The 14,874-nt window shown below is 40.2% G+C and overlaps 4 protein-coding genes across 7 annotated transcripts; 1 reads left to right on the top strand and 3 right to left on the bottom strand.

Annotated features, from left to right (window-relative positions):
* Nucleotides 1-175: 175 nt before the first annotated feature.
* LOC105184242 (testis-expressed protein 2) lies at nucleotides 176-6,265 on the bottom strand. 2 transcript variants are annotated; one of them, XM_011142912.3, is made up of 7 exons: nucleotides 6,077-6,265; nucleotides 4,769-5,966; nucleotides 4,157-4,540; nucleotides 3,769-3,946; nucleotides 3,225-3,700; nucleotides 2,882-2,957; nucleotides 176-2,534 (listed from the first exon to the last, which is right to left on the bottom strand). In XM_011142912.3, the coding sequence occupies exons 1-7, from the start codon at nucleotides 6,123-6,125 to the stop codon at nucleotides 2,205-2,207; spliced, it is 2,691 nt and encodes an 896-aa protein (XP_011141214.1). In that variant the 5' UTR covers nucleotides 6,126-6,265; the 3' UTR covers nucleotides 176-2,204. The 2 variants fall into 2 exon arrangements, with proteins under 2 accessions (XP_011141214.1, XP_011141213.1); XM_011142911.3 differs by having other exon boundaries at nucleotides 4,769-5,999; nucleotides 6,077-6,250.
* Nucleotides 6,266-6,415: 150 nt separating this feature from the next.
* LOC105184244 (TP53-regulated inhibitor of apoptosis 1) lies at nucleotides 6,416-8,424 on the top strand. Of its 3 annotated transcripts, XM_011142917.3 has the most exons (4): nucleotides 6,583-6,885; nucleotides 7,023-7,130; nucleotides 7,229-7,410; nucleotides 7,567-8,424. In XM_011142917.3, the coding sequence occupies exons 3-4, from the start codon at nucleotides 7,276-7,278 to the stop codon at nucleotides 7,651-7,653; spliced, it is 222 nt and encodes a 73-aa protein (XP_011141219.1). In that variant the 5' UTR covers nucleotides 6,583-6,885; nucleotides 7,023-7,130; nucleotides 7,229-7,275; the 3' UTR covers nucleotides 7,654-8,424. The 3 variants fall into 3 exon arrangements, with proteins under 3 accessions (XP_011141218.1, XP_025157297.1, XP_011141219.1); XM_011142916.3 differs by lacking the exons at nucleotides 6,583-6,885; nucleotides 7,229-7,410 and adding an exon at nucleotides 6,416-6,508 and having other exon boundaries at nucleotides 7,023-7,189; XM_025301512.1 differs by lacking the exon at nucleotides 7,229-7,410 and having other exon boundaries at nucleotides 6,574-6,885; nucleotides 7,025-7,189.
* Nucleotides 8,425-8,501: 77 nt separating this feature from the next.
* Nucleotides 8,502-11,463, bottom strand: Ssrp (structure specific recognition protein). Its single transcript, XM_011142918.3, has 4 exons — nucleotides 11,149-11,463; nucleotides 10,426-10,923; nucleotides 9,928-10,323; nucleotides 8,502-9,857 (listed from the first exon to the last, which is right to left on the bottom strand). The coding sequence occupies exons 1-4, from the start codon at nucleotides 11,197-11,199 to the stop codon at nucleotides 8,589-8,591; spliced, it is 2,214 nt and encodes a 737-aa protein (XP_011141220.1). The 5' UTR covers nucleotides 11,200-11,463; the 3' UTR covers nucleotides 8,502-8,588.
* A 719-nt stretch (nucleotides 11,464-12,182) lies between these two features.
* Nucleotides 12,183-13,744, bottom strand: LOC105184281 (superoxide-generating NADPH oxidase heavy chain subunit C). The gene is made up of 2 exons (XM_019841917.2): nucleotides 13,467-13,744; nucleotides 12,183-13,008 (listed from the first exon to the last, which is right to left on the bottom strand). Exons 1-2 carry the CDS (start codon nucleotides 13,566-13,568, stop codon nucleotides 12,205-12,207), a joined length of 906 nt encoding a protein of 301 aa, XP_019697476.1. The 5' UTR covers nucleotides 13,569-13,744; the 3' UTR covers nucleotides 12,183-12,204.
* Between the last annotated feature and the right edge of the window lie 1,130 nt (nucleotides 13,745-14,874).

Raw genomic sequence — 14,874 nt, 5'->3', positions numbered from 1 at the left:
TCGAGACCATGTATCTCTCTCGTGTACAAAAGACACACGACTCGTGTAGCAATTCCGACCTATCGGATCTTCTCGATTCGATGGAGGAAGAACTCCGAGGAAACGTCTGGCAATTTACAATAATTTATTTCTGCAAAAAACATTACAATATACAGCTTTGTGTTTGAACTCTAGAACCACAACGTGAGATCGACGATGGTCCAAATCTTGAACGTAAAACATCGTCTGAAAAGTTTTTACAAAATATATTTGCTTTATATATTGCAATAAGCTTTATATATAATGTTGTTGAACTCATGAATTTCGGCCCTTTCAACATAATCCCCTTACGATACGCCCCGTATAATAAAAAACTCCCCTTACGTTTAAGAATATTGCGGCTTTTATCTAACAAAATCACGTTGTGACTCCAGGATTTACGTCTATATTAGAATCTCCCTGAGACACGCAAAAAAGACACAACGTTCACACGTATCTTTTTATATGTATCAAACAAAATGACACAGCCCACAGATCAAGCAGCCAGTTAATACATACAAGTCGTATACTCCGTACACATATGATTATACAATCATGAACGTTCTCTTACACACACCCGCCTTCTTGCCGCCCAAAGATCCGTCTACATCCATCGTAATATCAGTCGTAGCAAAAAAAGATAGATCTCCCCTTGAATCAGACGTTTCAGGGATGACACGCCGTTAGAAACGTCTAATTGGCTATTGCGAAGTCGAGCAAATCATAAGAGTTGCAGATCGTAAGAGTTTTGAAACTTTTATGATGGGTCCACGATAGCTCCCGAGGATTGTTACGACGAAAGTTACGATCGCTCGCGATATGACGATAAACGTAGACCGAACCTGATATCGTTGAACGAGCAAAGGCATTCACTGAGCGATCTCCGATTTCGATTGGAGACGGTGAGTGAATCTCTCTGCTGCGATATCCGTTAGAAAGCCATCTGCACAGTCTATGGAGAGATAAAAAGTTACGTATTATTTTTAATCGTTGTATCCGCGCGCGGTTAATGTAATACGGTTCCGTATTCTCGTATAACGGTTCGTTCGCGCAAAATCGATGTCTTGGCTGCTGGAGACTTGAGTTTCAAGCGGTTATTGCGTTTTATCATCAGCGATATATATATTCGAACATAAAACGCATCAGCGCGTACACCGCATCATACATTTCTCTTTCTCTTTTTCTTTCTTCTACATGCTTTATTAACCGCCAACTGTAACATTCGCTCGTGCCCGTTCGTTGCTGGTCACAAAATCAATTGTTAAAGTGCGAAAAGAGAGTTCTATCGCTTTGTGGCTGTTTTTATTTCATTTCATACACGTAATTCTTGACTGTTCGACAGTTGTATCGATCTGACTTGGCCAATTTGCCGATTGTTTGATTTCATTGCGACGGCATTCACACATACGATACCCGTATCTTAACAATAAATTAGCAAAATACATCTCCATCAGCTGCCGCGTGGTTAAATGATTAATTAAACGGTCACACAAACGTCGACGCATATCTCTGCCCCTTCTAGAACGACGCGACGGCTGGCACCGAATCGATTTTCTAATATTTACAACTGTACAATTAAACAATCTGCGAGTTTTTTGCACTTAACGTCGATTAAATCACTTTCTATGTTTCTCTCTATATCTCTCTTTCTCTCCTTTTTGTTTACTATATTTTCTTTTATAATATTCTAATAAAAACAATGCTCACTTGTGGCGAGTCTAATCTTTTCCTCCTTTCTCCCGTTAATTTTTACAAATGTAAAAATAATATCCGTACTGTAACTTATAACGGACGATATCACAATCTTTCTCTCGCTCTCCTTCTTCAACACATCCGCGTAACACGTAACAAGATGAACGCACTCGGCGGTGTGTACGAACAACGTAATAACGGTAACATTAAAAAATCGTGTAAAAACAGCTAAAGCTACATCATTCTCGTCCACGAGGTTCGAAAGTCTCTTCATTTTCTCTGTTTCTCTCGCACAAAAGTCCTGATAAATCGCTGTATTAAGAAAGAAAGATATTAAAAAAATTTTTCCCCAATCGATACGATCGTATAAGAAACGTGATCACAGAAAAGAATCACAAGATACACGAAGTCAGTAAAAATGGAGAGTACAAAACTAAAAGTCTAAGTTCTAAACGAGGAGACACTTTTCGCCGACATAAGACGATCTTGCACTTTTACGTCGCGACAAACGGATAATTTGGGCAGAGTGGCAGGACTAAATCGTCCATATTTGGCAGGACAACTAGTTTCTCGAATTCCCTGAGCAGCTTGGTCTTGATCCATTTGGTCACGTACATGATATTCACGGCTCTCTCGCCCAGAGCTGGCTGCACGGTAAGAGCGATCTTCGGCACCGTCTTGAAGCCGTACCACAATCGGTCCGACGGCGGCGGGGGGATGTTTACCGATAGGCAGCCCTCGATACCAGATACGCTGACCATGAGACGAATTTCCGTGTTGGACACACCCTCCATCGCTCTCCGTATGTAAGACAACTCCGTAGCCTGCAAAACAGTTGGTCTTGTTTAATTAATCGGTTCGACGGCAACATGTGAGCCGCTTTCGTCATCATATCGAGAGCGATCGAACACTTGCTGGATTTGATTCCCGGCTTGAAACGTGTCTCTGCATTATTTCCAATGTCTCATGAACACGCTTCAGAATTCATTTCACTAGTGACGAGTAACCCGATGTTATATATTTCGATTGGAAATATACAAACAATAAATGACATAACAAATTCAACTCTGATCCAAAAGCCAATCTAAAATATAGCATTCCTTCATATCGCAAAAGCCTCGAACTTGCAGATCGAACATTTAATTCAACAAGCTGCTAATCGCTTACTTACGTGACGGAAATACTTGTTGGCTGTCAATTTGTCGACCATGCTGAGGAATTTTTTGCCAGAGGATTGTGTAGCCGGCCTGTGACACACGGAATTTTATCAATTATTGTCATCTATCACGAGTTATATCAATCATATCGAAAGAACGACGATTATACATTTTTAGATAATCTCAAAAGATTACGTCTATCTCTGGTAGAAATATATCTCTCTCTGATTATATCTGTCTTTTCTTAAAAGAGAAACGTGTTTGGAAGAGACGTTAAAGAATAATAATCACGTAACTAGATGGCAAAGAAAAATAGCTGAGAGTTGAAATAATTATTCGATTTGGGAATTGACTTACGTGCCGTCCTTGTCGCAAGATGCGATATTCCCGACGTCTTCATCTTCCGTGGACGTCTCCGGGCTATCCTCCACGTCGCTGTCGAACATCGGTGACCTAGTGGGGACCGATTTCTCGCCGAGAACGTCGCCGGAAACGCTGTTGGCACGCGTCAGCTTCATCAGATTCAGCTTCGTTTCTACGGTCATCGTCAGATAGCCCTTGTAGGTAATGTTCAAATCGAGCCAGAGCCCACGCTCGTCGAGCGTCGGTTTAGTGACGTTGTGGATCATCGGAGCATCTTGTCCGATCACCATTTCCGACACTAAGAGGCTTTCCATAAAGTACGGAAGCTTTATATTGGAGAGTTTGCGTTGAATTTTGTCCTGAATAAGGTTGATCGCGTCTGGGCAGCTGTGCATGTCGAACAGTAGCCGTCCCAAAAGGCAGTTCGCCCAAAGAACGTCCTGTTCCCTCGGGGAACCCTCGGGGTCCACCTGAAAGGTCAATCGCTTAATCAGCGATACAAGGATTCCAGAGTTCATTCGATTGCAGCGTCGCTTACGTCCAGGTACTTGCTCATATACGTGTTGTAGCTGACTTCGGGAGACACATCGAGCAATTTCGCCTCTGCCACATCCGAATGCACCGAAGTTGCGTTCATACAAGTCGTAGAATCGTTTATAAAGCTGGCGGAGTGTCGTTTCTTCGAAACGGATGTTGCTAATGTCAATCTTCGAAACCTGAAAGAAAAAAGCATTCACTGAAATCAGTGCAATGATTGCATAATTCTATATTCTAGGTTGTCCTTAATTTTAAATTCTTAATTTCCTCTTAAAATTTTTTAATTTTACGTTTTGGCATCCCGATGAAGATGAAGAAGGTAATTTAACAAGATCCTTCAGTGATTATTTTGATATAGAAAGTGTTTTGATAAAAATAAATAATTTTACCAGTCCTCCTTTTCTCGATCGGCGCGCGTAAACACGTACAGCTTGCATTTGGTAATCTCTTCGTCGTCGCGACAATCCTCGTAAATACTCCTGAGGGATTTCGATTGCGAAAGATCGTCTTCGTCCTCGTCTTCGTCGATCTTTAACTCTTCTTCTTCGTTGTCCTTGAAAACTTCCAATCTGAAATCTTCATCCTCGCTCTTCGTCTCCTCGCCCAAGGTACTTTCATCGCCATCTTCGTTGACTCCTTCCACCTGCGGAATCTTCTTCTCGTCGTCGAAAGTCTCCTTTTCGGATCCGTTTGCCAAGTCGTTCAACGTCGTGCTGTCTACCAGCGCTCCGCGATCCATCGTAATACAAATTGGATATTTCTTGCTCCACCTCCTACATAGAAAAATAATTTCGTTCAAGAAGACAATTCGTTCTACAATTGACAATTAATAAAAGAATTATTTTATATTTACAATTTTGATTATGAATAATTATGAATATAATTCATAATATTGAATATCAATACATGTTCATAATAATTACTGTGCGTGAATACATATTGTATTATATAAACATATTACGTATACATATCACAATATATATTTCATGTTACGTAATTACCTTCTTCGAATGAGCCCATCCGGTAACAGCTCGACTTTCGCACCAGTGAGATTGTACACACGTTTTCTGGTGAACTTGTACTTCCTCTTAGGCTCATCCCATACTGTTCTCTTTGGTACTTTCATCCTGGTCTCCATGACACGCAGCATACCACCCTCCAGGCTGAAGAAGACTGACTTTGTGCGTGCCACGTGATAGTTGTTGGGGTCGTAAGTGTACGGCAATTCGTTCAACCATCCTTCGTATCTCTCTTGAACCGCGTGCTCTTCCGCCGCGGGTATTTCCAGCACGGGCATCACCGTGTGCACAGGCTCGTTCTCCAACGGTGTCGCTAATAATTCCTTGATTCTCTGTACAAACTTGTACACCGTCAGCGTGGCGGAAACTCCAATGAAAAAGCCGACCAAATGCGCAGGCAATGGAATGAGGTAGCAGAAAGCTAACACGAGAAACAGCAGAGCGGTCAGTTGCTTCGTCAGCTGCCGTAGTACGTGATCCTTTAAGCGGGAGAGCAACTCGCTGAACTTCACTTCTCGTCGCATCGGGACATATCCATCCGACTGGCTGAAGAGATGACTTGCGTTGCTCCTCTTGTCTTCACTATTAAAATCATCCTGGGACTCGAGGGGTAACGCCTCAGGTACATCTTCGGCAAACTCTGCAGCCTCCACACCACTTTCCACACTGTCGTCTCGAGAGTTTTTGGTTTTCAAGCCAGTTCTCACCTGCGAGAAGCCCACGAATCTCGCGGCGTTGCTCTTACGATGACCTCCGCCCGGTTCCTTCTCCTGTTTCTCATTGACGTTCTCGTCGGTCGGCGTGACATCACCGAGATCTTCAGGATCGCTGATGCTGGAGTTGTCCTTGTTGTTGAGTCGTTTCTTCTTCTTTTCGTTCTTAATCTCGGAGAGCTTTTCCTCGAACGTCTTTGTGATCTTCCCCTTGATCTCCGACAGCATCTTCCACGGATCCGAGGATGGCGGAGTGCCTTCCGACAAGTTGCCATCGACAGATCGTCTGCCCGACTCATTCTCTGTGCCATTGTCGCTGCCTTTAGAAGGGCTCGGCGGAATTTTCGCTTTGTCGAACTCCGGGGTGAGGCGCTTCTCCTCGTCCGAGGAGCTCGGATACAGCTCCTCTAGCTCGTCGTCATTGGCTCGATAATGGATCACTGGCACAGACGTGGTGATCGGCTTGCCTTGGTGAGAAGAGCGAACATCAGTTCGAAACGCTTGATAAAAGATTTGTCGTGCGTGATAAGAGATAATTGTATAACGAGGGACTTTTCACATTAGTGTACACACTTACCCTTTATCATCCCCAGTTTAACCCTACCCGGACTGTGTTTGCTGCTCATTGTCGGTGTTCCGGAAACTGCTGCTGGACTGAAGCTAAAAGCTGTCGTTGTGCTGGGAGCTTATCAGCAAATACCGCAACATTGAGTCAAGTGTTCTCGGAATCTAAGCAAAGTCCGATGTTTATTCGCAGTGACGATAAGACACTTTCTTCTACCTCAAGCAAGCCGTGATCAGGCAATTAAAATCGCGTGACGACACATCGAGCACGATCGTTTTTACAGCGATGACTAATCATAATCAGCGATCATAATCAGCAGGTGCTATTCGCGCGGTTAAACGTTCATACATCTGACATCTTTCGAAACGTTCGCCACATCGTCCGCTTAGCACTGTGTCCTGTGTCCTCAAAGCGGATTCGCAACGGAAGATAATGAGATTGAAGGTAACGCCGCTACATGCGACAGACTCGACGATTGGCTGCGCGACAATCAACATGAGAATTTCTCGCAAAACTTCTCAATAGGCCTGTTCGTTTGGTCTGCACTGCTGAACTGGTGCGATAAGTTAAAGTGAGACAAACGTAGGTTTTCTCACTCTAACTTGTTGCACCAGTTCAGCTTCAGCAGTGCACACAAAACGAATAGGACTATTGATAGCGTTCAGTGTGTTTTATAACCTATCATTGCAAGTGGCACGATGTCATCTGTGTGATCAGCGGAACGTGAGATTTGTATCATCTCACATGTAGTTATTCAGCTTATTTCCATTTTGGCTTCAATTAAAAAGTTTTCGCCGCGTCATTCAGCCGTAATATCAAAAGTAAATATTCGCTGTTTGTCGTTAGGACGTTATTCTCATTGTGTAATTTTAGTTTAGGCTGTTTTTCGAGTTTATTCTCGCAATTGCTGATAAAACGGTTGACTATGTGGAGCTGATGAGTCACAAATTGATTTCAGAGCGCTATCGAGATTTATTCATGAACAGCATAGGCGAGGCGTGCAACGAGGCAAAACATCAGTATGACTCTTGCTTCCATACGTGGTTCTCTGAAAAATTCTTGAAAGGTTATACGAGTGACAACACATGCTTGCATTTATTCAAAATATATCAGCAATGTGTCAAGGTAATTGAAGCAAAGCTGTTATCTTACTTGTATCTTTAGGTGCTCTGCGAGCTTTTGACATATGAGAAAGATAGAAAGAGTGCAACATGGAGGATTGCAGTGAATTGAAACAAAAGTACGATGCCTGTTTCAATAGTTGGTTCTCTGAAAAGTTTTTAAAAGGGGATACCAACGATTCAATGTGTGCTTCTTTGCTTAAAGTTTATAAAGATTGCGTAGCGGTAAGTCTCTAAAGTCTTTTCTCGCAGAGTATATCTTTTATAAGTTGTTGACCATTCTATATATATAAAAATATCATGAAATATTAGATATAAATAGGGGAAGAGAGAGAGACATTTAATATATATTATTAATAGTTTTGCATTTGTATGTTTTAGAAGGCCATGAAAGAACAACATATTGAGCTCAAAGAAATGGAGACAAGTTACTTAGAATCTGAAAAGGAGAAGAAGCCACACAGTTGACAAGGAAATGCTCAGAATATGTACTTGGCTCAAAGTTGCATTGTATATAATTCGTTTAAAAATCATTGGCAGTAAACTTATAGTAATTATATCTTATTCCTGCTTCTTGTTAGGGAACAAAATACTTTGTTTTCAATTATATTGATAAAATTATTGTTATCTAATTCCATATCTTGTATTTACTGTTGCAAAACTTGTTTACTCTTGTAATCTTACACATACTTGTAGCATTTAAACACACAAGTTGTTTCATGGTGGACACCATGTAACTGTTTTCACATTACACTCTGTAGGAAATCATTGCAGAATTACTTGGTTGTATCTCAAATAGTGTGTAATTTTTATTGAATTTTCTCAGCTGTTTTTTTTTTATCTTATAAACAAATTTGTACAAAGAATGAGTGTTAAAAACAGTGCACTAAGTGCAGTGTACTAAATGATAATAATATAGATATTTTATGATTCATAGATGTAGAATTCTTATTCCTGACACACCGGTCTTTTTTTTTACCATCAAGAAGAGATACATTTGTCTGGATGACAGATATTCAATCATAATCGATTACGAATATTAAATTATCTGTTGAAGATATTTGATTGAAACGAATGTTCTAATACGTTGCAATATCTACTATTTTGACACACATGTATGCCCACAAGTACACACACACCTGTCTCTCTTCCTCACTTCATGTTGACTCTCATATTTTTATATTAACATTATTATTATAATTAAAACTTTAATAAACGTTACAAACGTAACATTTCTAAGAGTCAGTGTGCTCGAGTGTTCCCCTGCTAAACTTAGTAGAAATAGAAAAGTTCTTCGTTAGTGGAAGAACTGCAATTACGGTGACGCGCAGCTGCAGCTTGTCGTTCGCCGCCCGACAGGCGAAGAAACATTCGCTCGGATTTTCCAGCGCACGCACATCGAGTTAATCGCTGTCTTTGGAGTCCACGTCGGACGAGGGTGGTGTGCTCTCGATCGGTTCTTCCACCTCGCTGTCGTCTGACTGATCCCGCTTCTTCTTCGTCGTTTTACTGGAGTCCTCAGCGGGCCGCTTCTCGTTCTTCTTCTTCTTCTTCTCCTTCTCCTTCTCCTTCTCGTCTGCACTGTCGTCGTCGGAACGTTTCTTCTCGGATTTCTTGCTCTCGTCACTACTACTACCATCGTCACTGATGTATTCTTTACTTTTAAAGAAGGAGCCACTCATTAATTTACTGGGCGAGTCCTTCTTCGTTTCCTTCTTCTTTTTCAGCTCTACTTTTTCCTTCTTGTCCCTCGATTTGCTGCCTCCACTCGCCTCGTACTCCTTCATCGACATCATATATTCCTCTTTGGCTTTAGCCGCTTTCGCCTCCCACTCGGGCTTATCCTTCAGCTCTCGCCACATCTCGCCGCCCTTCTTCGCGATCTCCGTCACAGCGATGCCCGGGTTGTCCGCCTTGATGCTCTCGCGGGCATTGTTGAGCCACAGCATAAACGCCGTCGGCGGCCTCTTGGGCTTGTTTGTGTCCTTTTCCTTCTTCGACTTGCGTGGCTTACGCGGCTTCTCTGGCACAGTCTTCGCTGACTTCGACTTCTTCTCCTTTTTCTCCTTCTTCTCCTTCTTATGGCTAGCCGCGGATGCGTCTGAGTCTTCGCCGCTGTCGGAACTGTTGGGGTTGCTATCATATTCCTCAGCGACATCGCTCTCATCTTGGTTCGGGTTGAAGTCCTCGTCGGTCGAGCCCTCCTCAGAATCTTGATTCTCCTCGCCATCCCGTTCCTGCGCCTCCGCTTTCACACGCGCCAGATAAGCGTCTGGTTCGTCCTCTTGGTCGCTGTCGCCGAAGTCTTGGTCGTAATTGAGCTTGTCGCTCTTGCCGCGATTCTTCACGCGCAGCTTCTTCAACGTAATAAAGTCGAACAGTTTACCATATTCCTCCTTCTCGATGCTGCTGAACGTATGCACCACTCCGCTCGTCAGCTCGATTTCGAAGTCGAATGATCTGGTCGAACCGCCGCCACGGGCGAAATTTACCGACGCGATTTCTTCGAAGCGGATATGTATCGGCGGCTTGTGCACGTAAATGAAGCCGCGCTCCAGCGGATACAAATAGCCAGCGGCGGCTTTGAATGAGCAGCCGATCGCGGGCGTCCCAGTGTGACCTGTGAAGTGTCCTGGGCCGGTTAGCTTCCGATTTATAATCACTTTCATCACCTGTAATGTAAACGAGTGGTTTTCAAGCAGTTACGACCAAGGTATTGAGGTAAACAGCCTATTAATTTACCTTGCCGAGCACCTCGTATGTCGGACCTGCCAATTCCTTGGTCAACTTATCCTCGTATTTCTCTTTCAGTTCTTTCTCAGTAAAGGGCAATTCGATAAAGGTTTCTTCCTCTTGCTTAAACAGCAGCACCAGGTAATGATATCGTGTTTGACCTTGCTTTATAGGAGGATCCAGGCTTACGACGAAATACATTTGTCGATTATCTTTGTGTGGCAGCAGAAAAAGTCTAAGAACTGCAGACATGGGAATTTTGTAATCAAATGTCTTTCCGTGCAGCTGGAAAAAGGTCTGGAAGATTTTAATGTCGTAACGACCACGTGGCGTTAGACAATAAATTTCCTTGAATATGGCAATCGCATCGCCGCTTACGCTGATCACAGAAGCCTTCTCCATCACCTGTTCAGATCAACAAGCAGATTAGCCTTCTTTGCTTGATGTCAATTTTTATTGTATGCAGATAGATTCATTCATTTAGTCAATTTGTAAATGTTATCTGACCTGTTGATGAAACGCCTCCACAGGATCTTGATCAGCACTGTCACTTACAGGAATATGAAACCTCATTTCCATCAAACTAACTGGAGCATCATCATTCTGATGGAATTCTAAGGTCACTTCATTCTTCCCAGTGTTACACTGCGAAACATCATATAGAGGTATCTCAAAAGCAGTATGATGGCCCACATCAAAGCTTAAAACAGAACCTGTAAATTTAGCTGTACCCCAGTTCCAACCCTTCAGGCTTAATTCCTTCTCCAAAGTTTCTTTCTTATAATTCACAGAGAAGAATTTTGCAATCTTTTCTTGGTCGGCTTCTTTGAAGCCTCTGAAGCGATGTAAAGTTCCATTTTTTAGAAAGATCCGTAAGCCCCAAGTACCAATAAATTTCTGATAATTTACCATCTCCATGTCAGAGGCAGAGATCTGCTCTACCTTTCCAGTTTTTTGACTCTTAAAGATCAGATGCTGATCGGTCAATTTTAATTTACCTGGTGTCTAATAAGAGAAAATAAAGCGATCTTAATTAATATACTCACATGTCTTCGCCAAACTTGGAATCACAAGGATGTAGTAATTATATATTAGCATAACGAATTTTCTACGTAACACAATCGCCGTTAACTCATCATATTGGTACATTACGGATCGTGGAAAATTCTTCTTTTTATTATTACGACTAATTATGCAAGATTGTTTGTCAGAATAACAAAGATTTCTTACCATAGCACCTTTAACTTCAGCGACAATGTCAGGATATTCTAGAAAATCCATTTTCTTTTCCGTCAATTTTTCACTCCAAGTATCGAAAAAGTACTCGATTATAGCAATTAACAAATAAAATATCTCGTGCTAAACTCGTGTAACCGAATTCCAAATGCTCGTTCCTAACCTTCCAAGTTTGCCGCCGACGCGCTCTTTGAGAAATCGTTTTACGTATCAGAGGCAGTGTTCCAAAATTCACTGCCAGTACTGAAAATATATAGTTCGTGTCACGCAAACTATAACTTTTCAGCGCTGGCAGTGAATTTTGGAACACGGCCAGTGAGAAGGAGAGGGGTCATGTGCCGCTTTTAGCCGAGCAAAGTGCGAAGCGCTCTCTGTACAACCGTGCACATGAACTACGATGACTACATGGTTGTGCAAAGAGCGCTTCGCATTTGGCTTGGCTAAAAGTGGCCTGTGGCCCCTCTCCTTCTTCTCTCTGATAAAGCTCACGTAGAAAAGGACTTTTTTTCTACGTGAGCTCTATCCTTGTTTTTGAAATTCGGGAGAATGCACAATCTAGGTATACTGTGTCTGATTTCTTTGGTACTCTGGATCCCAACGGATAAAACCGACAGTTTTTATTAGTATCTTGTTGATACCAGAATCTAGAAGGCATTTCTAATTCTTTCATGATTATCGCCGAACATATTTGCATATGCCAATACAGCATGTGAACTGCAAATAATTCATACGATATAATAATAGGTGCAAATAATTCATACGATACAAATAATAGGTGGATCTTAACAAATACAATCTTTTATTGTTTATTAAGCAATTGTCATGTTAATCATACAATGAATAATATAAATAGAATATATAAGTAAAATATATCCTTTAGTTATACTGAGATTCTACTAAGCTATTATCATTTTACATTTTCTTATAATTAGGAAAGGATTTCTCTTACAATTAGGAAAGTAAAAAAATAGTTATAATTTATACTTAACTTTATATTCTAAATAAGTAATAACACTAAATAATAAATAACAAAATTTACAAATCATTGAATTAAATGTCTATCAAATCTATCCAATCTTCATAAATATTTTTATAATCACTTGTATCATTCAAGACATCATCCAATAATTCATCTATATTTGAGTCATTAGCATTTGTATTATCCAGTATAGAATTGTATAGAATTGTTGTATTTGAGTTATTCATAATACCAATATTGACTTTCTCATTTGTAGCTGATGATACATTTATGTTTGCACTTGTACCAAAGTAATTTGTTACTTCATCTGTTTGTACATTGTTCCTTTCATTTTGTTCTTTTTCAGTTTTGTCTGGTGTATGCGAATTAGATGCATTGCACCATGCCATGGCGCTATTGGCATCATGCAATGAAGTACCATAATTTTTTACAGGACCCATTGCAGATATTGGATGTTCTTGTGTTCTCTTATTAGAAACATTGTTGTCTTCAAAAATCTTAGTAATATCAATGTTAACTTTTTCAATATTAATTATTTTAGGCATCAGTTTATCAGTATTTATGTTTATATCCTTTTCTTTTGCAAAATTATTATTTGCTAGCTCAGATATAACATGTGGCTTATTACAATCTGCAATTTTGTTTCTTAAACCAACAGTTTCATTTTTGGAAAATAATTCATCAAGTTGATTTTCCATTGTAGAACTCGTTACACATTCAAGAGCTTCTCCTCTAGGGGTCATAGGTGGTGTATAAAGTGAAAGTTCTGTCAATGTGGGTGTATATTCTTTAGTAATATCAGGTTCATTCCAATTATGTGAGATAGCTGATCTTTGAAAGAACATCAAATCTTGGTAGCCAAAGGGCCAAATACACTGAAACACAAGTAAAATTGTAACTACAAATATGAAATGTATAAGTTCAGATTCAGAAAAATTAATAATAGTGGTTAGTACACAACAAAAAATAACCATTGATACATGAGCTAAAAATTCATATGTTTAATAAATTATAATGCTTCAACATATGTGTACACACATATACGGGGGTACAAGGGGGGGCCTTCGGCCCCCTCCCGCACCCTCCCCGTCCTCATTGCGCGTGGAAAGTTGCAAACCCATCCGGAATCTTATTTATCTGTCGCCTCCGTGACAGGTTTCTTAACCTAAATTGCCATCAACTTTAACAATTTATATCTCGCTCCACAAGGCAGAGTGACGATTTTTTCAAATAGAAAAGTTGTTTCTCTTGCAAAAACGCGTCGATTAAATATTTTTTCGTCGATATCGGAGATGAGGAGGATATTTTGTATAATTATCAAATTAATGTTTACCTTGATATTCTCACAGCTCCATATTGTTTCTTCCAAATTTATTTGAAAGGCTTTCATTTTATTTCTAATACCATTTTGCATACACAGTGGACAAAATTGCATCTTACAATGCGTGTTCGGAAATGTGTAAACAACGACATTCAGTCACGTTGCTACAACATACTATTATAGCTGTTGAACCAGCCTGGCTCCATAGACATAGGATTCGATTCAATTCAATTCAATAAATGGCTCTGGGCAAAATAAGGTACTGCTCCAACGCCACTCTCACGGTGTAGATAGATTAAAGCCAGCGGTACACGGTGCTTGTTTTCGTGCTGGATTGCTTGCTGGATGAAAATACTGCGTTCTGATTGGTGATCTCCGATCTCCGGTAATTTCCGAAGATGGATGGAAATGCACCAATCAGAATGCAGTATTTTCATCCAGCAAGCAATCCAACACGAAAACAAGCATCGTGTGCCGCTGGCTTTAAATATAAAAACCTGACTATGAATACCGACCATAGACATAGGAATATAGGGACAGAGCATAGAGTTGCGGGCGGATAACCATTGCGGGACGGTGCGACGAGTAAATTGTGCCTAAATTTAATTGGTGGTTGCGCCGTGTGTAAGTATTTGGGTGCGTTCCGTCAGGCCGAAGGCCTGACATTGACTACGTTTACACAGCCCAATTTACGCCAAAGTTATAACATCGATGTTATAACTACTGACGTTAGATGCGTAAACACTCCTTTACGACGAAGTTATTACATTGATGTAGTAACTCAAAGTCATTTGGTGAAGAAGCTTAGAGTTTCTACATCGACGTAAGGAAGACGTGTAAACGGACGTAAATATGACAATAATACCAATATAAAAATTGAACATCTTAATTTGATTGTAAAATTGATTTATGTTGTGAAAATTGTAATACGGGTCCGAGATCATGCAAATGATTTGGTGGTGTTAAATTCAACAAATGTTGTAATATAATTTCTTTCTGACGCTTTCGCCGTTTAATCAAAATATTTCGTACATATAGTATATATTGCATCGTCATATTTTCTACTATTTTCAAATATATAGCAACAAACAAGCGTACGCTTTCCATATTTTCCATGATTAATTTTTTCCAAAACTGATAACCTAGAATTTTAATTTCATTTTTAGTTAAATATTATATTTTATTATATAAATTTTACTATATAGATATATACATATTTTATAATTTTCAAATTCATAATATAACCAAAAAGTTCACTTTATTTGTTGATTTATTTACATACTATTCTTTTCATATTCTAATTCTTTTATATTCAAACTACAATCACAATCATTTCATTTTTCGGCCTTTTATATTGGTACTAATGGGAATCCTTGACTCACTCGAAAGTTATTAAGTTATTTCAAATAGATAAGCGTAA

Source organism: Harpegnathos saltator, unplaced genomic scaffold (assembly GCF_003227715.2).
Source record: "Harpegnathos saltator strain DR-91 unplaced genomic scaffold, Hsal_v8.6 scaffold425, whole genome shotgun sequence".
NCBI lineage: Eukaryota > Metazoa > Arthropoda > Insecta > Hymenoptera > Formicidae > Harpegnathos > Harpegnathos saltator.
The sequence above is the reverse complement of the archived record's forward strand: the minus strand, read 5'-3'. Positions and strand labels throughout refer to the sequence as shown.

What these genes read in the sequence shown, in the direction of transcription:
- LOC105184242 (XM_011142911.3), bottom strand. Translation starts at nt 6,125, where the DNA reads ATGAGCAGCAAACACAGTCCGGGTAGGGTTAAACTGGGGATGATAAAG. An exon ending in TAAACTGGGGATGATAAAGG is followed by an intron (nt 6,000 to 6,076) that starts GTAAGTGTGTAC and finishes TCTTTTATCAAG; the next exon opens with CGTTTCGAACTGATGTTCGC. An exon ending in CCAACAAGTATTTCCGTCAC is followed by an intron (nt 2,535 to 2,881) that starts GTAAGTAAGCGA and finishes ACTGTTTTGCAG; the next exon opens with GCTACGGAGTTGTCTTACAT.
- LOC105184244 (XM_011142916.3), top strand. Translation starts at nt 7,043, where the DNA reads ATGAACAGCATAGGCGAGGCGTGCAACGAGGCAAAACATCAGTATGAC. An exon ending in TATATCAGCAATGTGTCAAG is followed by an intron (nt 7,190 to 7,566) that starts GTAATTGAAGCA and finishes TGTATGTTTTAG; the next exon opens with AAGGCCATGAAAGAACAACA.
- Ssrp (XM_011142918.3), bottom strand. Translation starts at nt 11,199, where the DNA reads ATGGATTTTCTAGAATATCCTGACATTGTCGCTGAAGTTAAAGGTGCT. An exon ending in CTGAAGTTAAAGGTGCTATG is followed by an intron (nt 10,924 to 11,148) that starts GTAAGAAATCTT and finishes TTCTCTTATTAG; the next exon opens with ACACCAGGTAAATTAAAATT. An exon ending in CATACGAGGTGCTCGGCAAG is followed by an intron (nt 9,858 to 9,927) that starts GTAAATTAATAG and finishes TTTACATTACAG; the next exon opens with GTGATGAAAGTGATTATAAA.
- LOC105184281 (XM_019841917.2), bottom strand. Translation starts at nt 13,568, where the DNA reads ATGCAATTTTGTCCACTGTGTATGCAAAATGGTATTAGAAATAAAATG. An exon ending in GGAGCTGTGAGAATATCAAG is followed by an intron (nt 13,009 to 13,466) that starts GTAAACATTAAT and finishes CTTGTGTTTCAG; the next exon opens with TGTATTTGGCCCTTTGGCTA.